We start from the raw sequence: 25805 nt of genomic DNA on the forward strand, positions 1-25805 counted from the left end.
CCTGACTTAAACACAGGGTGGTGGGGTGTGGAAAAGGGCTCAGGTAAGACTGGCTGCAGGGGCCCGGCAGCCCCGCCCCTCCCTGAGCATAGTTCTGCTGCAGGTTACTTCCTGTTAAAAGGGTGTTTTTCCTTCCCACTATTGTAGAGTGCTTGCTCACAAGACATTTATAGTTTTCACTGTAATTATAAAGCACCACTGACACCATCAGTGAACTGGTGCTATAGATGGGTCTTCTCTGGGAAAATAACCCAAACGGCAGCAACATGGCTCTCTTCCTGGTGCTGCTGAAGGTTGTCACTGTCCCCCTGGCTGAGGTCAGCGTTATCTTGGATTCCAAAAGGTTTCATGCCATCCCACAGAGGTCGATTATCTTGTTAACAATTTCACTTCTTTACTACATACGAATCTGCTCCTCTGAAAAAGAAATTCTCACATCAGAGGTATAACTTTCAAACACTCACCTGAAAGCAGATGACTCGTAAGCTGGAGAGTCACAAATTTAGAGGATCATCATTTAGCCTGGAGAAATAGTTTGCTGCTTTATAACTGTATTTTTAACTGTATTATTTTATTGTTTTTTGTAAAGCACTAGGCTTTTAATGTGCTCTATAAATAAAGGTTGTTGTTGTTGTTGTTATAAGAAAGCCCTCCGCAAAGCCAGAACATCTTACTATTCATCACTGATTGAAGAAAATAAGAACGACCCCAGGTTTCTCTTCAGCACTGTAGCCAGGCTGACAAATAGTCAGAGCTCTGTTGAGCCTACCATCCCTTTAACGTTAACTAGTAATGACTTCATGAACTTCTTCACAAATAACATTTTAATCATTAGAGGAAAAATGACCAGTAATCATCCCGCAGATGTAATATTATCTACAGCTACTCTTAGTACCATTGATGTTAAGTTAGACTCTTTTTCTCTAATTGATCTTTCTGAGTTAACTTCAATAATTACTTCCTCCAAACCATCAACGTGTCTTTTAGACCCCATTCCTACAAAACTGCTCAAAGAAGTCCTGCCATTAATTAATGCTTCGATCTTAAATATGATCAACCTATCTCTAATAATCAGCTATGTACCACAGGCCTTCAAGCTGGCTGTAGTTAAACCTTTACTCAAAAAGCAGCTCTAGACCCAGCAGTCTTAGCTAATTATAGGCCAATCTCCAACCTTCCTTTCATATCAAACATCCTTGAAAGAGTGGTTGTCAAACAGCTAACAGATCATCTGCAGAGGAATGGTTTATTTGAAGAGTTTCAGTCAGGTTTCAGAGCTCAGCACAGCACAGAAACAGCTTTAGTGAAGGTTACAAATGATCTTCTTATGGCCTCTGACAGTGGACTCATCTCTGTGCTTGTCCTGCTAGACCTTAGTGCAGCATTCGATACTGTCGACCATAATATCCTATTAGAGCGATTAGAACATGCTGTAGGTATTACAGGTACTGCACTGCAGTGGTTTGTATCATATCTATCTAATAGACTCCAGTTTGTTCATGTAAATGGAGAGTCCTCTTCACTAGGGGTGCAACGATATTCGTATCGATATTGAACCGTTCGATACAGTGCTTTCGGTTCGGTACGCATATGTATCGAACAATACAACATTTGTAATTTATTTTATCAATTTTCCTTCTGACGATGCTGTCTGTGTTGAGCGCTCAGTGAATCTGTGTTCGACTGCTCCGCCTAGGCTGCACTGTCGAGCGCAGATCCACTGAGCGCTCAACACAGACAGCATAGTCAGAAGGAAGAGCGCAGGGCAAGCTAGCGAGACAGAAATTAAGCTCTACTTGCAACAGGCAAATTGAACCTCATTCAGATCTGGCGTTTGGAATTATTTTGGTTTTCATGTGACGTATGACCCTGAAGGTAAGCGAGTCATGGACTAAAGTAAAACAGTATGTTGGATGTGCCATGCAATGCTCAATTACATTGGTGTGAACTAGTGTGTTAGCGCAGTTAGCTCGTTAACGTGTTGGCCGTCTAGCCCCATGCACGGAGCGATCGGCGGTAGCTCGTTAACGGAGATTTGCCGTGTTGTGGCGTTAAGGTCATTTCAACGAGATTAACCTGAAAGCACTAGTGGGAACACAACGAATATGACTGCACATTTACGCCGACATCATCCTAGTGCAAAGACAAGTCGAAGCAGACAAAAAAAGCAAGCACTAACTTTAGCCGAGTCATTTAGACAGCTGTTAGCACATGATTCTCCTTATGCTGCTGAGAATATAGCCCAGAAGAAGCGGATAGTATAGCTTTTATTTTGGAAAGAGCCATTTCTCTGTAATAAACTCTCTTTTCCAAAGATGAGTGATTCCTCAATCAGATACAGGGCTCGCAATATCGCTAGCCCGACGTCCTGGAGCTAGCGATTTTTTTCAGTCGGGCTACCAAAATCTTTCTCTTCCCTGCCCGTCGGGCTATTGTAGGAAAAATATATGTCAATGCTTTTGCATTCTTTCAGAAATGTAGCTGGGTAATTATGTCATTGGCATCGGTGAGCCACTGTCAATATGTGACATATTGAAGTCGCGTTTGAATTTGCGCTTGTTTTTTTGCTTTCACTTTGCAATCGTGCGAACTGTGTATAGAGAGCGACAGCACTGATCTGTGAGTGATGATAATTTGTGCACCAATTCCTCTGACATCGTCTTATTAATCGTTAGCTTACTATGCAAACATGACAAGTGAAATCTCCCGCAGCTTACACATGTGAGAGGTTGATCGCGCAGAGAATCGCTGAGCTTATGTGAGTGAGCGTGTAAAAGCATTTCAGTTCTGCTGAGCCAAATAAGACAGGTCAGGGTGAAGAAGTGACAGCCAAAGAAAAGCTTACCACAAAACGGAGAAGTTATGACAAATCAGACTATAAGGCAAAAAGAAAGTGCAGCTTTATGGTTTCATGGACAAAAGAATTTCTGTGGCTGCGATATGATGAGCTAAATAACCAGGGCTGCACATAAGTGGTCCGCAGGTGCGCATTCGCTGTCAAAATAAAAAACACGCACAAGGGTTAGGGTTAAATTTAAAAACTGTACTTTTGAGTTAAAATATATATTTATAATTTTAATAAATGACAAATTAAAAATGCATGAACATTTTTTTGTATCGAAAAAATATCGAACCGTGACACCAAAGTATCGAACCGAACCGAACCGTGAATTTTGTGTATCGTTGCACTCCTACTCTTCACACACTGAGGTTAATTATGGAGTTCCACAGGGTTCAGTGCTAGGACCAATTCTGTTTACATTATACATGCTTCCCTTAGGCAGTATCATCAGAAGACATAGCATACATTTTCACTGCTATGCAGATGACACCCAGCTCTATCTGTCTATGAAGCCAGATAACACACACCAATGAGTTAAACTGCAGGAATGTCTTAAAGACATAAAGACCTGGATGGCCGCTAACTTTCTGCTTCTTAATTCAGATAAAACTGAGGTTATTGTACTCGGCCCTGAAAATCTTAGAAATATGGTGTCTAACCAGATTCTTACTCTGGATGGCATTACCTTGGCCTCCAGTAACGCTGTGAGGAACCTTGGAGTCATTTTTGACCAAGACATGTCCTTCAACGCACATATTAAACAAATATGTAAGACTGCGTTCTTCCATTTGCGCAACATCTTTAAAGTTAGAAATATCCTGTCTCAGAGAGACTCTGAAAAACTAGTTCATGCATTTATTACTTCCAGGCTGGACGACTGTAATTCATTATTATCAGGATGTCCAAAAAACTCACTGAAAAGCCTTCAGCTAATCCAAAAGGCTGCAGCAAGAGTCCTGACAGGGACTAGAAAGAGAGAGCAGATTTCTCCTGTTTTGGCTTCCTATTAAATCCAGAATTCAAAATCCTGCTCCTCACATACAAGGTCTTAAATAATCAGGCCCCATCTTATCTTAATGACCTTGTAGTACCATATCACCCTATTAGAGCACTTCGCTCTCGCTCTGCAGGCCTACTTGTTGTTCCTAGAGTATTTAAAAGTAGAATGGGAGGCAGAGCCTTCAGTTTTCAGGCCCCTCTTCTGTGGAACCAGCTTCCAGTTTGGATTCAGGAGACAGACACTATCTCTACTTTCAAGATTAGGCTTCAAACTTTCCTTTTTGCTAAAGCATATAGTTAGGGCTGGACCAGGTGACCCTGAATCCTCCCTTAGTTATGCTGCAATAGGTGTAGGCTGCCGGGGGATTCCCATGATGCACTGGGAGTTTCTACTTCAGTCACAGTTGACATCATGTTCATACTCTGCATTCAATTATTAGTTATTATTAATCTCTGTCTCTCTTCCACAGCATGTCTTTATCCTGTCTTCCTTCTCTCACCCCAACCAATCACAGCAGATGGCCCCGCCCCTCCCTGAGCCTGGTTCTTTCTTCCTGTTAAAAGGGAGTTTTACCTTCTCACTGTCGCCAAAGTGCTGCTCATAGGGGGTCACCTGATTGTTGGGGTTTTGTTCTGTTTCGTTTTTGTTATTGTAGGGTCGACCTTACAGTATAAAGCGTCTTGAGACAAATGTTGTTGTGATTTGGTGCTGTATAAATAAAACTGAATTGAACTGTATACAAACATGTCAGACCACACTAGACTTTTGAAATCTAGCTGACTTTGTGTTTAAAGTCCAAACTGTTGCTCAGCTCACGGATGGTCACCATATTCTCTGGAAATTAGTTCAACCAAGCCTGATTTTCTTTACCTCAGCTGCCTCAACTAAACCAGAAAATCAGTATCAGATCGTGGGTATCACAACATTTGTTAATCATTCATGACCCCCCCTTTGCAGCTCATACAAGTCTAAGAGCTACAGTACAAGACGATTCTCTGAACTTTTATTGAGGTCTAAGTCTCATAATATATTTTCTGATTTGACAGCTGACAACTTTACTGTGTTAGTCGCTCAGCTTTGTTGTTATCCAGTCTATTGTATTTTATAATTGCCACCTGTGTGCTGACTAGATCTCTGAATGTGAGGCTTTTGTTACTACATCAAGTGAAATAAAATCAGTGCAACAGATGACTGCGCCCTGACAAAACAAAGGTTTAATCGTGGATTTGAGAAGTTCATATGAAGTGTCCATATTCAGATTAGTGTGACTCTAAACAGCAGCAAGGATCTTCCAGTGCCGCCTCCACAGAAGCTTACTGGTACAGCTGGCACTGACAGAGCTGCGTGACTGTGGAGCAGCAGGGCTGCAGCCAGGGCTTCCACATCAGGTTCGCGCGACTTAACTGGTTCTCCACTGGCTTCAGTGAGCGCCGATGCATCTTCACAGCTTCCTTCATTGTGGCCAGGACAAAGTGAAAGGCAGGCTCAGTGTCTGGGGTCAGCGGTGTGCTCTCTGATGGGTCCTTTGAGAGATCGAAGAGCAGAGGAGGATCGTGGAAGGTAACGTGCTCCGGCGTGCAAAAGCAGATATGTGTATGGAAACATCCCGTCTTGTTTTCTGGGTAGAAGTTTGGAGTGAAGTAAAAAGCTTTCCACACCGAGCTACCTGAGAACGATAAATGAAAGCACTCAGTGCCACTTTCCCTCCATGAAGCAGGGTGTTGAAGTGCAGACTTTCAGCCTTAAATGTAAGACTTTTACAAACCAAAGGAAGCACAACATTTATACATTTTCAGATGCATTAATTCAACAAACTAACAATTTTATTTTAATGCTTGGATGAAAATCTGTTGTAGAAAATGACCAGCTGGAGTCTAAAACCCATGGACATCAACAAATGCAGCATTTCTTCCTGAGAGACGCTCCGTCAGGCATTTACTGCATCCACCTTCAGTTTGTGGATCCTTCTGGTTATCAACTGAAAAGCTGCTCTGCAAGATTTCGATCAGGTTTCTGCAGCATTTGTCTGAATCTGAGCAGAGTACAGCCCTGTGCACGTCACAGCTCACCCTAATAAAGCTAACATTAGCTTCATCGTGTTTGGGCCTCTTATTCAAAATTACAGCGAGAAGCTATAAACTGTTAATTCAATATTCTCTCCATGGACGCCCCTCTCTGCCTTACTGCTGTCCCAAAGTGTTAAAAATAGCTTTGCAAAGTCATGTTTTCCAGACTCATACATGTTAATGACTTTGGTTCTTATCTGTTCTAGAGTGTATTTTGTGTCATGATGTGCAACTTTTTGAGATCTTTTATCCTCCTTGATTCATCAGGTCACACAGTATCCAGTTAAACTCAGCTTTCCATAAAAATGGATTCATCACAGTCAGTTGCTGATTTGACATGAGGGGGGGGATTACTTGAATAGCTATGGCCACGTAGGTTTAGTTTCTTTCTCCTAAATCATCATTTGGAAACTGCATTTTGTATTTACTTTGTCTTTGTCTAATATAAAATTTGTTTGATGATCTGAAACAGGATGTGGCAAATGCACAGCACTGTATATCTGATACATTTGATGAGGGAATAACCTCGCATGGTCATGAAACTGCTTGTCATTGAACTACCTAATTCATTTTAGATCTCTGCATGAAAGTGGCTGTAATTCAGTTAATGCATGTTTGTAAAACCCCTTAAATGAAAGCTGAAATACTTCAGTCACATATGGTTTGAAAACTACAAAAAAATGATGTCTTTGTCCAACAAGTTATGGACCTAACTGTAGATGACCAGCCTACTGGATCTCTGCAGAAGCCACATGTTATCAAAAGGTTGATGAACAGAATCAACCTTTTGTAAAGTGTGTAATGTATGTTTTGTCAAATAATATCAAAGAGAAACACATTTTCCATTTGCCTTTTTTCATGACCTGATATGGTACATTACAAAATTACACCCTGCACAGGCCGCCACTCGGTCGCAGAGCTAACACTTACAGGCAGACAGCCGTTCACACTCACAATCACACCTATTCACAATTTAGAATAATCAGTTAACCTCACACTCTGCACACAGTGCTAACAACTAGCTGTTCGATATAACCATATATATCGATGACGATATAAAAGCGTCTATCGTTTGTTTCATGGTGTCGCAAAATAAACTGTTTACAGCAATATTTTTCATTGTTTTTCAACGTGGCTCCGCTGTCCGCTTGTTTGTTTTCCACATAAACCTTTCACAATAAAGCTCAAGATCCTTTTGAGACTTTTCAAAATAAACTGAATCACGTGAAAGAGCATGCAGAGAGTTTACGGATGAGAAGCAAAAAAAGAGCCGTCAGGTGCTAAAAAATAAAGCTTAGACTCAAACTTTGAGAGAAAACGGCGCCGTTACAACTTATGTCTAAAAATGTATCGTTTCATGCATCGGTTAAAACACTCGACTCCAGCTACATGACGCGCAGCTGGAAACACTAAACGCAAGTCGAGCTGCCTGAGATTCACAGAATTTACAGAAAATGTTACATTTTTGTGATTTATATCGTTGTCAGGACGATAAATGTCTGAGATTTTTGTCATATCGCACAGCCCTACTAACAACTGCACCACGGTGCTGCCCTTGGATCTAGTTCAGCTAAATGAGCAGTTGCTACAATACACCTGGGATTGTAGTTGGTCAGTTTCCTCATTTGTTGAAAGCTCTGGTCAAACATTTCCTGCAGAAGGCTTAAAGAGCCTTCTAGAAGCTCGGACGGCCTCAGCCTGAGCTGAGTGTGAGAAATCTGCAGGAAACGTCTGAAGTTGTTTTCATCCATGCACTTGTATCATTTGGTCCATGTGACGGCTCACATCACCTGCTGGTTTCATGCTTTCACTTTTTAAATTTTAACTCCAAACACGAGTATGGGGCCATGGTATACTTATTATCCATAAACTCTATAATGTGTAGTAATATAGTATATGTTTCAGTGTGATACAGATCAGCAGTGGTCGGGCACTTTGGCCAAACTGCTGTCTTTAAAAGTGACCATAAATAGAAATGCAGCAGCATGCTCAGGTTTTCAAATGAGACCATTGCTGTTAATGAACTCCATTCTGTATTTTATTAACTTGGAAAAACTACATAAGTAACTGTGGAATCTGTGAAAGTGTGGACACCAAGTCATTCACGCTGCAGCCTGTAAACACTTTTGGTGGCAGTTAATAATATTAAGCTGCCACTCCTGCAGATCTCTTCAGCTGAGAGATCTTTTCAGACTGTCTTGCGGTGTCAGATCTCCCCTGAGACCTTCTCTGATATTCAGGCCAGGGGACTGTTACAAATATTTAAGTCTGCTTTGGATGATTGTTCTCTTGAGGAAGCCAGCCTCTTTTCATCTTTGTATGTTGACTTCAAATAGCACCAGGAATATGGCCTCAAATACCAGAGTTTGTATCTGTCTGGTACAAAGTGATCTTTGTCCTTTAGTTTGGTATGTTACATTTTAGTAGTTTATTAATCCATTTCAGAAGTGGCCAACCCGCGGCTCCTGAGCCGCATGCAGCTCTTTGCCTGGTTTCATGCAGCTCTTATATTGAAGTTTGTGGTTTTTTTAATCTGCGTGTTCGCTTCGTTTGAGTTTAAGGCAAGGCAAGGCAAGGGAAATTTATTTGTATAGCACAATTCAACAACAAGGTGATTCAAAGTGCTTTAACACTGTATTTTCATCAAATGCAAATGTGCGTGAGATGGAAATACCACAAAGTTTCCCAGTAGGTGCGAGTGTCATGATGGGTGTGACCCTGTGTTTGTGTTTGATTTATACTTGATTATTGCAAACAAAGCTTGGAGTTTCTGTTTCTGTGCCCTCCCCATGTTTCACGTTTGGTTCCACTGCATCATCCACAGGGAGCAACTCGCGTCTAAATCACTGAATTTAGACAACGTCATGAAGCCTGTGATGGAAATCATCAACTGCATCCACACACATGCACTTAACCACATGCAATTCAAGAATCTCATCGCTGAGCTGGACCCGAGGCTTCCAGGTGACCTGCTGCTGCACTGCACTGTGAGGTGGCTGTGATAAACCCAGGCACTCTCTCGCTTCTTTGAGCTTTTGGATGCCATAATAATAATAATAATAATAATGGAATGGATTTATATAGCGCTTTTCAAGGCACCCAAAGCGCTTTACAATGCCACTATTCATTCACTCTCACATTCACACACTGGTGGAGGCAGCTACAGGTGTAGCCACAGCTGCCCTGGGGGAGACTGACAGAAGCGAGGCTGCCATATGGCGCCATCGGCCCCTCTGGCCAACACCAGTAGGCGGTAGGGTAAAGTGTCTTGCCCAAGGACACAACGACCAGGACAGAGAGCCCGGGGATCGAACCGGCGACCTTCCGGTTACAGATACACTTCCCAACCCCCTGAGCCACGGTCGCCCATGAAACTGTTAATGGTAGAGAAGGACTATCCCGAGCTCTCGGACCTCAAGTGGATTATGGATCTGGTCTTTTTGGTCGACATGCTGTGTCACTTGGACAGACTGAACCTGACCCTGCAGGTTAGGTTAAAAATGCTGCCTGACCTGGTGCAAAGTGTGTTTGCACTTGTCAACAAACGGTAGAGGTTATCAATACGGCTTCATCTTTCTCTGTTGCACACTTACTGTTTTGGGGATGCCATCTGACAGCGTTCAAGTTGGCATTACAGTAGTGAAAGAGAAATTCATGCTTGGAACGTCCAGCTCTCCCCTGTAGCAAATCCATGAGGTCATGACCATCTATTTCCCTGCAGAAAGAAAGTGAACATGAATTACAATGGTGGCTGCAACTGATCAAAGCCTCTGGATTACCTTAACACCCCACTCTTCATTAGAAAACATGTTCCCTCTGCTCACATCCAGGATTCCCCTCACTGTGAATCGCTCTCACTGCCTCTCCTTTCTTTAAATGTGACCTAGATTTCAGGCTGACATAAGGAAGGAGCACAGTCTCACCGCTGTGCAGCCTCACCTGTCCTCTGGGACTGAAGCTCCACTCAGCTGCACCACAGTAGGAAACAGGTCCATGTTGCTGGTGGGCTCATCTATCTGTCTGCCACCAGGGATTTTCCCAGGCCAACGTAAAATTCCAGGGACCCTGATTCCTCCCTCCCAATTCGTGGACTTCCCTGCTGCTCGGTAAAAGAAAAAAAAAGAACAAGAAGTCATGAAAATAATTCTCATCCGGCTACCAATTAAGCCTAAATGATAGCACTGCACCAAATCCCCACTGAGCCGTCTGCACAGGTGGTACTGTCATTGTCTACATTTGCTCTGCCGGTGGCTGCAATTATAATTATTAACTAAATGGTAAAATCCTGCTGATGTATACAGGCAGAAAGGTCTTCAGCTTTAAGCATTACAACCAAGAACAGTTTTCCGTTTTTCTTCTCGGTGTACCTTTATATATTCCGTTCGATCCCCCGTGGACATCGCCTCTGGCAGAGATTTCCTCCAGATGAGCCCCTAATTATTAACTAAATGGTAAAATCCTGCTGATGTATACAGGCAGAAAGGTCTTCAGCTTTAAGCATTACAACCAAGAACAGTTTTCCGTTTTTCTTCTCGGTGTACCTTTATATATTCCGTTCGATCCCCCGTGGACATCGCCTCTGGCAGAGATTTCCTCCAGATGAGCCCCTTGATCTGAAGTCAAGTAAACAAGAGTTTTTCCTCTCAAGCTGAGTCTGTCCAGCGTCTCCATGAGCTGACCTGAGAATACACACAGTGCAAACTCCAGTCTGTAATTATTTGGAAACATTTTTCCGTTTGAGTATGAATAACAGAACGAGAAAGAGAAACTGTAAAACAACACATGTGTTAAAGCTGCCAGGCAGGAGGAAAAGAGGAAGACCTCAGAGGAGGTTCGTGTTTGTCGTCAATGATGTCAAGCAGGAGAGTGGGTGTGACAGAGGCAGAGGGACAGAGCGGGATGGATGCAGATGAACTGTGGTGACCCCTAAACGGAGCAGCTTAAAGAAGGAGGAAAAATACATCTTCTATATTAGATTGGTCAAAGTAGGCATCAGTGCTCGCTGGCTGCTCTGCTTTCTTTCTGTGCCTCTCTCCTCTATCTGTGCACGTGTGTTTGTGTCCTCATCTCATCAAGGCCACTCTTCACTGGACCGTTCAACAACACAATGAGTTAAACCTTCTGTGTTTGTGGTGCCTCCGACATCCTCGAACACTAAGTGTGTTTCTTCTGTACATTTCCCTGGATTCCCCTCCTTGGTGTGTGGTGGGTCGAACCCTGAGATGGACTGTTTTACATGGGTTCTCTTCCCCCCGGACCCCTGGACCACTATTCCACTATTTGCATTGTGTCTTTGTGCAAATATACTTTCGCTGTAAACAAACACACTGAACTTTGATCTCCTGAGTCCAGCGTGCCCATCAGCCTTGACACAGGGATTGTATTGATCATGTCCATCATTACTACTGGACATTAACTTTTTTCAGTCGCCAAAAACAGTTCAGTTCAACTTTATTTATACATCGCCAAATCAAAACAACTGTCACTTCAAGGGGCTTTATTTTTAGACCCTAATATAGAGAAAAACTGTTGGCTTTGAGAGTGCTGACGGAGAAGTAATGACTATTATAATTGTAATGACAGAGAGACCTATTAACACATAGTGAGTGAAGAAGAAACTCCCAGAGCATCATGGGAATCCCTGGCAGCCTACACCTGTTGCAGCATCACTAAGGGAGGATTCAGGGTCACCTGGTCCAGCCCTAACTATATGCTTTAGCAAAAAGGAAAGTTTGAAGCCTAATCTTAAAAGTAGAGATAGTGTCTGTCTCCTGAATCCAAAGTGGAAGCTGGTTCCACAGAAGAGGGGCCTGAAAACTGAAGGCTCTGCCTCCCATTCTACTGTTAAATACTCTAGGAACAACAAGTAGGCCTGCAGAGCGAGAGCGAAGTGCTCTAATAGGGTGATATGGTACTACAAGGTCATTAAGATAAGATGGGGCCTGATTATTTAAGACCGTGTATGTGAGGAGCAGGATTTTGAATTCTGGATTTAACAGGAAGCCAATGAAGGGAAGCCAAGACAGGAGAAATCTGCTCTCTCTTTCGAGTCCCTGTCAGTGCAGTAGTTATGCTGTAATAGTTGTTGATGATGATGCAGTTCTTCACTCCTATTTATACTCCTCTATACACCAGTATTGCATTTAATATTTAGTAATCCTTACCCCAATCTAGTCGGCTCAGATGGTTGAGCTTCCTGAGCCTGGCTCTGCTGGAGGTTTTCTTTTAAAAAGGTGTTTTTCTTCCCACTGTCGCCACGTGAGACTCATAGCGATTTGTCTGATTAGGGCTTCTCCCTGACATGCAGTATACTAAGGTCAGGTCATGATAAACACTACAAAGCACAGTGAGATCAGTTCTCCATCCACAAGGTTTTAAGTGGATCTCCTCACATCTTCCATCTCGCCTCACTCACTGGTTCTTCTCTCCTCTGCAGCAGCAGGTGAAGCTGGGGGGGTTTCACAGAGCCTACCCTCCTAACATGATAAGATCGTGACAAGATGTAATTGCTATGACTACACACTTATCTTCTGTTCCCACTTTAATGATTATTCCTGAAGGCTCTTTCTTTCTTAGTGTCATTTGACTGAACTGGGCAAAGAGGAGAGGTCGGAAGCTTCTGGGCTTTTTTTACTGGATTTGAAAGAACTGACAGACATAGAAAAGCAGCTTTTCCTTTAAACAGACAGAATGACCTACCCACACTCCAGTCCACCTCCTGCACAGCGTCCCCGTAGATACCATGGCGGCTCGTTCCTCTGAAAGCTGCTGAAGCAAAGATGGCTGTGTGGACTTGGAGGAAAGAGAAAAGGAGCAGGAAAGGCCTGTTTGAATTTCTGCAGAAACAAACAATGAATATGAAACATTGCAACAAGAGAGTTTTCAGATCCAGGTGAATCAGGAAAGCTTCACGTACCGCTCTATGAAGTCCACTGCCTCGTGGACCATCCTCTGTGTCATGTTTTCAGACTTATATGGCTGCTCCACAATGCTGTGGTCCCTCAGGAGAACACAGTTTAAGTATGGGACAACCATGATGAACGCTACTAGCAAACCAGTGACCAAAAGCAACAGAAACATCAAGCTCAGGATCGACCTTCTGCCGATGACCCCGCTGTAGTGCAGCACAACTGTAGTGAGCAAAACGATGCCCATTGTTCTGTATGGCAAATATTTATGGAACTGGAAAATGGTGCCATGTCCAGGCTGGCAGTCCCTCAGGTTAGTCAGAGGGATACCGAAGAAATAATTGAAGCCGTGGTTGTTAGGGTGGTGGCAGTGATCGTCACGGCTCTCACAGTTCAGGCCCAGGTGCCATTTTCCTGCAGACAAGAAGAAGAAACAAAAACTCAGAAAGTAGAAACCCGATTAAGCTCGAAGCCACAATAAGAGAGTAAACTGTACACGTCCTATAACAAACAAATCTCACTACGGTTACGGGTATAAATATTGACATCGGTGTGAGCTCTGTCACTTCATTTTTAGCTGCTAATAACGCTCAAAACTGTCTGCGATGAGCACACGAGACACTCAGCCAAAGACCTCTTTATTCAACTTGTCTGACATAACATTTAATGCTGTACTTAATAGACTGGCGCTTACATAGCACCTGCTGTCTGCATTCATACACCAGCTTTTTCTGTGCCTAAGCACTTTTACCCGCGTGTTCACACACTCACAGGCAATGGGGTCAACTCAGGGTTCAGCATCTACCTCAGGATACCTCAAGACAGAGCCTAGGAGATCTGGGGCATTCACCACCTCTCTCCTTAACCTGGCTTCAACCAGTCTTTCCCATAGTGTACTTCATGGTATGGCTCATCAGCATTAAAGCTCTGTAGTTACTACATCTGTGCACACCACCCTTGTTCTTCAAAACTCTCCATTCCTCAGGCATCTTCTCACTCTCTGTGACTGTTAAACAGTCAAAGGTCCACTGCCCTGTCTCCTACACATCTCCAACCAACCACCTTTTCACTCTTCATACACCTTCATAGCTGCCCTCACTTCCTCCTTTCTTAACCTCTGCACTTCCGCATTCAGCCATTCCATCCTATTTGCAAAATCCACACCAAATTCAAATTCAAATTTTATTTGTCACACACACACAACCATACACAGTATGACATGGGGGTGAAATGCTTGTAGCTGTACAATGCCCGACCATTAAATGACAGAAGAAAAGTTTTACAATATTTACAATTTACAGTTTACTACAAAAATTTACAAATTAACTTAGGAATTTACAGTAAAGAATGTGCAAATAGCAGAAGAGATTATAAAGATAAGGATTATAAATTATAGGAATTATAGGATTATAGGAAATGTGTGGTGGTGCGTGTGGTGACGTGTGTGAGAGTCCAGTCTTATAGTGACGTGTTTGGGAGAGTCCAGTCCTACACCTGGTTCAGGGCCCGAATAGCCTGGGGGAAGAAGCTCCTCCTCATTCTCTCTGTTTTGGCCTTAAGGGAGCGGAAGCGCTTCCCAGACCTCAACAGTGAGAAGAGTCCATTGTTGGGATGGGAGAGGTCCATCATAATCTTCCTAGCTTTGGACTTGCACCGCTTGGTGTAGATGGACAGCAGGTCAGGGAGCTCTGATTGAATGATGCGTTCTGCCGAGCGCACCACCCTTTGCAGATCTCGTCTGTCCTGCTTGGTGCTGTTCCCAAACCAGGTGCAGATGTTTGACGTCAGGACGCTCTCGATGGTGCAGGAGTAGAAGTTCTTGAGCACCTTCAGTGGCAGATGGAAGTCTCTAAGTCTTCTGAGGAAGAAGAGACGCTGACGGGCTTTCTTAACCAGGGTGTTGATGTGACAGGACCATGACAGGTCCTGAGTGATGTGGACACCCAGGTATCGGAAACTGTCCAGTCTCTCCACTGGCGTGCCACTGATGATGAGGGGTTTGTAATTCCTCGCCTGCTTTGTAGTGAAGTCCACGATCAGCTCCTTAGTCTTGCTGATGTTTAGGAGGAGGTTATTCTCCTGGCACCAGGTCTCCAGGTTCCTAATCTCCTCCAGGTAGGCCGTCTCGATGTTGTCGGAGATCAGGCCCACAACAGCAGTGTCGTCAGCAAACTTGACAATGGAGGTGGTGTCGGATGTGGCTACACAGTCATAAGTGTACAGTGAGTACAGCAGGGGGCTTAAAACACAGCCCTGAGGCACTCCAGTGCTGAGTGAGATGGAGGGGGAGACTTGTTTTCCTACCCTCACTGATTGGGGTCTGTCTGTGAGGAAGTTGAGGATCCACTGACACAGTGATGAGCTGAGTCCTAGATCCGTCAACTTGGTGAAAAGCTTAGAGGGAATTATTGTGTTGAATGCTGAACTGTAGTCCACGAACAGCATCCTAACATAATTCCCTCTGCCAGTGTCCAGGTGACTCAGGGATGTGTGGAGCAGGTGAGATATGGCATCGTCTGTGGAACGATTAGTCCGGTAAGCAAACTGAAGTGAGTCGATGGTGGGAGGAAGTGAAGAAGTGATGTGATCTCTCATCAGTCTTTCAAAACACTTCATCACAATTGAAGTCAGTGCTACTGGACGGTAGTCATTGTGGCAAGCGGGCTGTTGTTTCTTTGGAGGTTGAAGATCTCCGTGAACACCGGTGCTAGTTGATCAGCGCAGGCTCTAAGGACTCGGCCAGGGATTGCATCTGGTCCTGCTGCCTTCCTGGTGTTCACCCTCCTGAAGGTGTTCCTCACGGCATGCTCTGTGATGACGAAAGCATTTTCTTCACTGGTGCACTCCGAGCGCGCGCAGCCGTTTGTTGTTTTAATTGCTGCGGCGTCGAAGCGAGCATAAAACGTGTTCAGCTCATCAGCCAGTGAAGCATCGGCATTCATCATTGAAGAAGCTGGTCGCTTATAGTCCGTTATAGTCCGCAGTCCTTTCCACAGGCTCCTAGAGTCGCACTGTCGTAGCTGTGACGCTAGTTTTTCCCCGTAGCTCCGCTTTGCCTTTCGGACCGCGCTGCGCACGTTGTAGGACGCAGCCTTGTATAAGTCCATATTACCGGAGACAAGCCCTTCATTGTAGGCAGCGGTGCGTGATCTCAGAGCGTCGCGGATGTTTTTATCCACCCACGGCTTCTGGTTGGGAAACGTTCGGATGATAGTTCTTTCTGCTGTGTCGTCCGCTAGTTTCCCGATAAATCCCACAACCGCTTCCGTAAACATGTTGATGTCATCAGAGCTGCGCCGAAACATGTCCCAGTCTGCGTCATCCAGTGCGTCCTGCAGCGCGGCCACCGATTGGTCCGTCCAGCGAGCGACCTCCCTCCTGATTGGTGGTTGCTGCTTTAGCCTTTGTTTGTAAGCAGGTATGAGGAAGATGGCGGAATGGTCCGATTTTCCAAATGCCGGCAGGGGTTGAGCCTTGTAACAGTTCTTGAACGGGGTGTAGCAGTGGTCTAATGTCCTCGTGCCCCGGGTGGGGCAGTTGATGTGCTGGTGAAGGTTGTGAAATGTCAGTTTGAGATTCACTCTGTTAAAATCTCCCATAACAATGAGTGCGGCATCTCGGTGAAGTGTTTGTTGATCTGTGAGAGCCTCATGTAGCTCACATAAGGCAGTGTCCGAGTCCGCGTGAGGCGGAATGTAAACAGTGCAGGCAATGACCGCAGTGAATTCCCGAGGGAGATAGAAAGGGCGACACTTAACGATCAAAAGCTCCAGATTGGGCGAGCAAGAGCGTGTGAGTGGGGAGATGTTTGTGCTGTCGCACCATCTGTTGTTCACCATCAAACACACTCCACCACCTCTTTTCTTCCCCGACTCCATTGTCCTGTCCATGCGGTAAACCGAAAAGAACCCCGTCGGCTGCACGGCGTGGTCTGGTATCGCTGGGTTCAGCCAAGTCTCGGTGAAGCAGAGGAGGTTGCAGTCCCGAATGTCTCTCTGGAACTTGATTCTGGCTCTGAGGTCATCAAGCTTGTTCTCGATGGATTGAACATTGGCTAGCAGGATACTGGGCATGGGTGCGCGGTGTGCGCGAGCCCGTAGCCTATTCCTGATGCCGGCTCTTTTACCTCGAGGCCGTCGCTTAGGGTCGCGTCCTTTGTTCTCTCTCAGGATCTCCTTTGGCCAGGTTGGGTCCGGAGTTAAACATGGTGAAATGTTCGTGTACTGCAGACCAATAGAAACCAAAGTGTCTCTACTGTAGCGGATTTGTGTGTTTTGCATGATGCCCATGCAAGATTATCGCAGATATAGCAAAAAGTGACGAAAAACTGCAAAAAGTGGAGAAGTTAGGGCAGAGCATCCAGCACGGCAGCCGACCTCACCGGCGCCATTTTGGGTTGGGGTCCTTCTGCATTTCTCTCCTTCAATTCAATTCAGTTTTATTTATATAGCACCAAATCACAACAGTTGCTTCAAGGTGCTTTATATTGTAAGGTAAAGACCTCAAAAAGAAGACGCCACACATGTCCATTAAATTCTGCTTCAGTTACCACGCTGGCAACATTCAACGTCATCCTTTGATTTCCAGCTTCAGACTCATGATCTTGTCTGACCCTCTCTTCACCTGCAAAACACTATTCACATAAAAGTAAAGATTACCACGACTCTATTTCTTTCACCGTGGCTCAGGGGGTTGGGAAGCGCATCTGTAACCGGAAGGTAGCCGGTTCGATCCAAAGGCTCTCTGTCCTGGTCGTTGTGTCCTTGGGCAACACGCTTCACCTACTGCCTACTGGTGTTGGCCAGAGGGGCCGATGGCGCAATATGGCAGTCTGCCCCAGGGCAGCTGTGGCTACAACTGTAGCTGCCTCCACCAGTGTATGAATGTGAGAGTGAATGAATAGTGGCATTGTAAAGCGCTTTGGGTGCCTTGAAAAAGCGTTATATAAATCCAATCCATTATTATTATTATTATTATATTCCATGTAGAAAGTGTGAATCAAGCTGCCGTGCTCCTGGCTTTGCTTCCCTTCCACTTGGTCTCCTTCCATCAGCACACTGTTGGCCAACAGCACCAAAGGCAGTTATCATTAACCTGGGCCCCCCACAGTGTGGAAATCTTACTCTTAATGATTGACATGTTTGATTTGGCAGAGACTTTACACCAGAGGGAATAAAAAATGCACTGGCTTGTACCTGTAAATGCACTGTGCTGTTGTAACAGTGTTTATGTGGTATTATTCCACTTGCCACAAATGTCAGTGTAATGGGGAAACAGCGCCCCCCCTCTCGGTGTGGCTGGTTAGGTGAGGCTGGCTGCAGTAATCGCTGCCAGTCTGCCGTAGCCATACGAGAGGTGAGTTGTATTGTTCCGCACACAATATAGCTAAGTAGTACAGACACATAAAACATGTTTGATTAGCTGACGAGCACCGAGTGTAATAAGTGCTTAGTGGACACATGTCTAACATCAGTTTTATGTACTTTTCATTTGTTTATTAATGTGTGAAACTGTATGCTAAAGCGGAATGCTAATGAGATGTTCTGCCGTAGTGTGCTGTGCGGAGTGGTGTATGGCGAGCCTGTGCACTGATAATACACCGTTGTTTCCATTCAGGAAATAAAGTGGCAACGATCGATCAGAGACTCCTTGTCTTTTTAAAAACACTACACAACGCAGAGTTGAGGAGTCTGTTTGGGCCGAACTGTTGCAGCGGGATGAAGCAGAAACCGGTTACACTGTCACGATCTCAAGCTCTATACACACAAACAGAATTTAAACTAATAATACACAAAAATCTGATTCACAGGAAAGGATGGAAAAATCAAGTCTCTGTACTAAGACCTGTCTACAAATACAGCAACATAATTGTTATCATTAAGTCATATCAGCAACACAATCTAAACTGCAGATGTTAGAAACCTTCTTCCAAATCACTAAGTCGAAGGTAACCAGGACTGCACTGCAGTGTGACCAGTGTACCAATGGTTAGACTCCCAATGACACTGGGAGTCTGCCAATGAAATGGCTATCCACGGTATACGTTGCTCATTTCTTTCACGCTGTGTCTAAAACAACTGCACTGGTAAGTTCACAGAGTCACCAGCTTAGACTCTACATCAGACAAATCACACCAAAGTACAGCACTTATAATGTCAGCTTCTAAACATGTTTCTTGGTGACATAATGCTTTTTCAGCGTTTCCACATATTCATATTCATTCCTAACAGATGTGTAAGGGTCTGAAATGACAAGCTTTTTGTTGTTTTTGCTAATAAGACACATAAGATTCATGCATCATACCTATGAGAGCAGTCTCGTAGCCTTGTTGTTTGACAACCTTGGCAAACGTAATCTCCTGGCTGGGGAGACCTCCAGATGCTGCATTAAATAAAAAGACACCTGGTCTGCTATAACCAGCGATACCTGGAAAGAAAGAAAAACAAAAACAAACGTGTGACTTTAGCATGCATAAAAAAAATGACTCAATTCACAACAATGTGCATAAAGAGTTTTATAGACAGTTTTATTGTAATTGGGCTCAAAGCGATCTTAAATAATTCACTAAATGAATGGCCTCTGTTAAAGGTGGCTGTGTTTAACGCTCCTGTATTCTGGAAACTTCTCCACCAGGCCAACATTGAGCACTGCTCCTGTCAGGGAAGCTTGTTTCTGTGTGCAGCTTTTAACTGGCCTGATCGCACTGGGTATCGTCCGGTGAGAAACGCTGCCCTGCTGGGAGTGCAGAGGCTGGCTGCAGCAATGTGGTGGGTCAGCTTCACCCCTTCCTTTGCCAGCTGGTCAATATTGGGGGTCCTGCAAATCACATCATCAGCAATTACAGAACAGGTTTCTCATCAAAGCAGAATATGTCAGACTTGTCAATGCCTGAAATAAAGTTAAAGCAACTTATCTCCAGCTGTTGCCCAAGAATCTCTTACTCAGTTCTTAATGCCCAAATTTTCCAATCAATCACAAATCACCACTTTACTGTTATTTTACAAAATCAGTGTCCCTGTTTCATAAAAAAGGTCTTATCAAAGAAAAACTATGACTTAGATAAAAATCAGTAAACAAAACTAACCGGGACACGCCGCTGTGATCATTCTGAATCTACTCAAAAACACTGGAGATGAACGTAAATATTTGAAAGCACCGACGTCTTTGCAGAATTAAAGCTCTATTAAAATTCCACTCACCTTTACTGTAGCGAGATAGAGAAAGAAATATCAGAAAGAGAACCTCGACAAATAAAACTTACTGCATGGAAACAAGAGCACAGGAATAAAATCTCATTCAACAAATATAAAATGGTATGTATGTATTTTTATTATTGCACTTGGATGCAATAATAACTGCTCGACAGCAGTCATCTATAATAATATTGCCCCTACAAGCCAAAACTCCCCAATGGGCAGAACTCGACAGGAAGAGACCTTGAGTAAAACCAAGCTCGACGAAAGGCTCTTCACACAGAGGCCACAACAGGAAACAGGACAAGAAACAAATGAACAGACAAAGAAATCTTTATTCTCAATTAGTCGGCCCCAATTAAGTCAAAGGAGAATTTTAGAGCAGTACATTGAGTCAGAGGTAGTTTGAGATTGATCTAAAAATATCTTTTAAAAAAGTTCCCTTGATTTTTGTACTTAGCTCACATAGGCTTCATATTAGCGGATATTCTTGGGTAGCGTCACTTTAGTATAATAAATGCTAAATGTAGCATTAAATAAAGCAATAAATGCTGAATTTATGTTGTTTGCACAGTATCCAATACAGTGAAGTAATCCCAAATGATAATATTTCCACTGGCACAGTTTCTGGGAGAGGCTATCTCCTGTCATGGTCCTGGGTCTGTGGGTCCAGTGTTTTTGAATATTCTTTGAATTAGTTAGTTTCTGGTTATACACTCAACAAAAATATAAACGCAACACCTTTGTTACTGCTCCCATTCCCCATGGGATGGACGTAGAGACCTAGAATTCATTCCAGATACACAATATAACCATCCCTCCCAAACAGTGGTCACAAATCAGTCCAAATGTGTGGTAGTGGGCACATCTGCTATATTGAGATAATCCATCCCACCTCACAGGTGTGCCACATCAGGATGCTGATCTGACATCATGAGTAGTGCACAGGTGTACCTCAGACTGCCCACAACAAAAGGCCACCCTGGAATGTGCAGTTTTGTCTCACAGCAAAATGCCACAGATGCCACAAGCAATGAGGGAGCGTGCAATTGGCATGCTGACTGCAGGAATGTCAACCAGATCTGTCGCCCGTGCATTGAATGTTCATTTCTCAACCATAAGCCGTCTCCACAGGCGTTTCAGAGAATATGGCAGCACATCCAACCGGCCTCACAACCGCAGACCTCGTGTAACCACACCAGCCCAGGACCTCCACATCCAGCAGGTTCACCTCCAAGATCGTCTGAGACCAGCCACCCAGACAGCTGCTGGAACAATTGGTTTGCACAACCAAACAATTTCTGCACAAACTGTCAGAAACCGTCTCAGGGACGCTCAACTGCATGCCCGTCGTCCTCATCGGGGTCTTGACCTGACTCCAGCTCGTCGCCGTAACAGACTTGTGTGGGCAAATGCTCACATTCGATGGCGTCTGGCACGTTGGAGAGGTGTGCGCTTCACGGATGAATCATGGTTCACATTGTTCAGGGCAGATGGCAGCTGAGAATGTCCCAGTTCTTGCATGGCCAGCATACTCACCGGACATGTCACCCATTGAGCATGTTCGGGATGTGCTTGACCGGCGTATACAACAGCGTGTACCAGTTCCCACGAATATCCAACAACCTCGCACAGCCATTGAAGTGGAGTGGACCAACATTCCACAGGCCACAATTGACAATCTGATAGACTCCATGCGACGATGTGTTGCACTGCATGAGGCAAATGGTGGTCACACCAGATACTGACCGGTTCTGGGTCCCCAGACCCCCAATAGCGCAAAAAACTGCACATTCCAGGGTGGCCTTTTGTTGTGGGCAGTCTGAGGTACACCTGTGCACTACTCATGATGTCAGATCAGCATCCTGATGTGGCACACCTGTGAGGTGGGATGGATTATCTCAATATGGCAGATGTGCCCACTACCACACATTTGGACTGATTTGTGACCACTGTTTGGGAGGGATGGTTATATTGTGTATCTGGAATGAATTTTAGGTCTCTACGTCCATCCCATGGGGAATGGGAGCAGTAACAAAGGTGTTGCGTTTATATTTTTGTTGAGTGTATTTGCCAGTCTTTTATGAGTCCTCTCTCTTCTACTGGGCTTCCTGTAGTGTATATCCAAAATATCACAGGAACATGTTGTGCTCTTCTACCCTCTCTGCAGCCTGCTGTCCTGTTTATCTACAGATTCAGTAGTCTACCCCCGACAACTGTGAACAGTTGAACAGTGAACAATCAACAGAGCCACAATCAAAGATATTCACTCCAGTATGGGAACAAAACGGCCTACAATAACAGGAGGTCAAATGAAAGAGTTCTGGGAGTAGCAGCTTGAAGAATTACAAGTTCCCCCCCATTTCTGCCAATCACGTCTCTAAGAACCAGTAGCCAAATTACACTTAAGCTTCACCAGCGTCAGTGAGAAGCAACATGTTCTTACCTCAGTGAGTTATTGCCATAACAGCCGAGGTCTCCAATTCCTAGGTCATCCACCATTATCAGGACAAAATTAGGCCTGTTGGTCTCCTGCAGAGAAGCACTGTTCACCTCTAAGAGCAGCAGCAACAGAGAGGAAAGTGGCCACGTGCACTTCATGCTGTCAGAACAGAAACACTGGAAGAAAAATCAAACCACATGTAATTGTAGTGTAAAGATACACTGACAGGTACCTGTATTACAGCCAGTAGTATTCTGGAGTTTCCCACCAATGACTCTGAAGCCTCCGTCAGTCGCTGTCAGTTACCAATGAATATAATTTAACTGACCATAGTTGACCATAGCTTTGACGCTACAGTAACATTTTCACAAGCATTTCACAAACCGTGGTGAAGTCATTAACCAAGGACTGTACTCGTGTCTTCTTCTAGTGCTTTTAATCATGAATAATACAAACTGGTTATGATTCCAGCACACAGTCGAGTGAAAGGTTGACAATGAAGACTGTTACAGGCAGCATTAGCAACACGTTCTCACTCCCAAAGCGGAACATTTTACGCTAGGTGACACATCGTCAACATATTACGTTTTCGGCTACCCACCACGTTCCTAAATGACGACCTCGGAAAAATGAGGAAATATGAGAACCGTCTGGACTCAATCTACATATGTTCGCTCTTTTTCTTCAAATCGCTTAAAAACACGCTATTTAACGTTTTAAGTCCTGGTTAAGGTCGGGGATAAGGTCATGTTTAGGGCTGGAATACAGGGCTGGAACGTCTACTACCGCGGGAGTGTCATTGGACTGGATTTCATAACCCTCCGCGTACCACAAGAACGCTGAAGGTCTCCTTTCACGTTCCTCAGAAACGCCGTGGGACATGACAAAACGTCGGCATGTTACGCCTCGGGAGTGAGAACGGGCTGGCAAGAAAGCTGAGAAAAAGCTACTAACTCCTTTTACTGCTTTACATTATATTTTTATTACTTTTTTACATTTACACGCTTAGTCCCTTAATTTTAGAAACACGGGAAACTTGAACTGTCTGGATCAGTGCTTAGAAACCATGGTGGAAATTGTGTCCCCACACTTAAAGCAGCCACAGCCTAATCTTGAACAGGTAACAAAATCAGTAATGAGCAGTCAGACTCCAAGACTGCGGCCACTGTGGTGACGGCTGTGAAGAGTAAAATGAACATTCCTAACACCAGTGGTGGAGCGGGGGGTGGCTTACTGGGCTTAAGCCCGGGTTGTTTTGTCAGAAGCCCGGGGTCTTTTGGAGTGTAATTTTTTCATAGTTAGATGCCTGGCTGACAACTGTATAAAACAAAAACTACACACAATATTCAAAGCACATAGTGCACACTGTGGGAATTTACAACTGTGCGTAAATCCCCCCTAATATTGGTATGATCCGAGCTCAGACACTAAGCGGGGCGGGGCAGCTGCTGCCTGCGAGTGCGCTGTTGGAGAAACGCAGCCAGGCAGACAGAGGAGAGCTGAAGTTTGACCAGGTGTTCCAGATCTACTGGCGTTTAGATCAACTGGCGTTGGTCGAACAGATGTGTGGCAGTCTTGCGTTTCAGGAGCTGCTACCGACAAACCAGCAAAAAAAACGGCAAATGTGTCATCTGTGACACTTGTGAGGTTGTCTCAAACACACTCCGTCAGTCTTGATGCTGTTGAACAACAAAATGTATAAAAATGTGGCGAGTTTACCTGGTGATATCCTCATGCGCAACGCGATCGCGAAAACAGCAAACAAGTAACACCACACCGATGTTGTTCACAGGACAGCAAGAGTACGCGATCGGGAGACTGTTGTCGTCGTTATCGTTCCCCTCGCACGGTTTGTTTCTCCGAATTCAGCGTTTTTGCTTCACAACTAAAGCGAGCAGTTTACTTTGTGCACTAACATGGAGTCAAGTCAACCAGCGCCACCTCTGGCCAAGTGCCACAGCCTACAGCCAGATCAACTTGTGACACACATCTGCACCACGTTTGAATTCGTGTCATGCACATTTGTACCTTTCAATTGTGTCTGTTTGTGCGTCATGCAAATAAACCTTTGAAATGAATGAAATGACACTAATATTTCACTAGTGTTGTAACATCACATGTCGTTAGCGTAGTCTGTCTGTGTCTTTTCTCTGCGAACAAACATGTTAGAGTTGGTTGTTATATACAGTTTGTATAAGTGTGGTTAATCTAACGAACATTTGTAAGGAGATGGCAGTTACTGTGAATGTACAGTGGGTGATTAGTAATAAACAGTCAGACAATGACCCTGACAATCTCATTCAATCTTGCAGATTGAATGCACCTTCTGTGGAAAGTGGTACCACACAGTGTGTGTGGACTTCCCCTGTGCAGAAGGCGACTACAAATGTTGTGCATGCTAAATAAACAGAAACAAATGATCCCTGTTGTCTTTGCTTACTGATTGTTTTCAGTGTTGACAATCCACATTGCTGGCATTGCATCTTTCAACATGTTTGTGGGTAGATCTGGATGTACCAGGGGTAAGTGCAGCCACTCAGCCTCTACTCAATGTGATCATAGCAGCAGGTGTAGATGTGTCACAAGTTAATCTAGTAGTAGGCTATGGTAGTAGTGGACTGACCTCCATTTGAAACTGCTCCAGCTGCTGTGTGATAGTGGATCTGCTACAAATTGAAGATCATATGGAAGTTTTGGAAATTAACCCTTGTATTAAGTTGAAAAACAAAAAAGTGACATTGATTTTGTTGCGGGTCATTTTGACCCGTACTGTGTAAATCCACTCAGAATTGTCAAGAAACTGCAATAAACTGCAATAAAACAATAGCAACTTTATTTTCCATTAGATAAACATGTAGAACACAGACATACAACAGTGACTTTCCATAACTATTTTAGGAACAATTTGGTTTTTCGTTCTTACAAACACATATTTTGAACTTGCCCAACGTTCTCAGTTTTTCAATGCTCAACATTTTCTATTTTGTCCACATGATGGACAGAATGTAACTGTGTGCTTTCTGCAGATGTACTTCTTGCATTTCTCACAAAAAGTGCTTGTTTTCAAACAGGAACCTTCCTAACTAAGATTTAAAACAAAGGATTTCTACGTCTCCTCCAGTCTCACAAACAGATGACAAACCAAGCGACACACCTGAGTCACTGACTTTCTTAAATCCACTCACTCTCACTGGCTCTGTTTATTACTAATCACTGTGTAACTGCTGTGAATTCAAAGTAACTGCCGTCTCCTTACAAATCTTCATTGGATTAACCACACTTATACAGACTGTATATAACTACCAACTCTCCAGCCATGTTGATGGATTGCCTATATTGGCTGGAAATATCAT

General features: G+C 44.1%; 1 protein-coding gene across 1 annotated transcript in view; it reads right to left on the reverse strand.

Moving 5' to 3' along the window:
• Positions 1-3060: 3060 nt before the first annotated feature.
• The window catches only part of LOC309717792 (steryl-sulfatase-like), a 29020-nt gene continuing 6275 nt past the window's right edge, over positions 3061-25805 (reverse strand). Inside the window, exons 3-11 of the mRNA XM_082552645.1 lie at positions 22456-22628; positions 19511-19632; positions 19120-19242; positions 12825-13230; positions 12608-12744; positions 10450-10587; positions 9848-10007; positions 9502-9623; positions 3061-5508 (exon numbers count right to left, since the gene is read on the reverse strand). Of these exons, the coding sequence (XP_082408771.1) occupies positions 5156-5508; positions 9502-9623; positions 9848-10007; positions 10450-10587; positions 12608-12744; positions 12825-13230; positions 19120-19242; positions 19511-19632; positions 22456-22610 (1716 nt within the window). The 5' untranslated portion in view covers positions 22611-22628 and the 3' untranslated portion in view covers positions 3061-5155. The remainder of the gene's footprint in view (positions 5509-9501; positions 9624-9847; positions 10008-10449; positions 10588-12607; positions 12745-12824; positions 13231-19119; positions 19243-19510; positions 19633-22455; positions 22629-25805) is intronic.

This window comes from Aulonocara stuartgranti, assembly GCF_965226115.1.
Source record: "Aulonocara stuartgranti genome assembly, chromosome: 11".
Lineage (NCBI taxonomy): Eukaryota > Metazoa > Chordata > Actinopteri > Cichliformes > Cichlidae > Aulonocara > Aulonocara stuartgranti.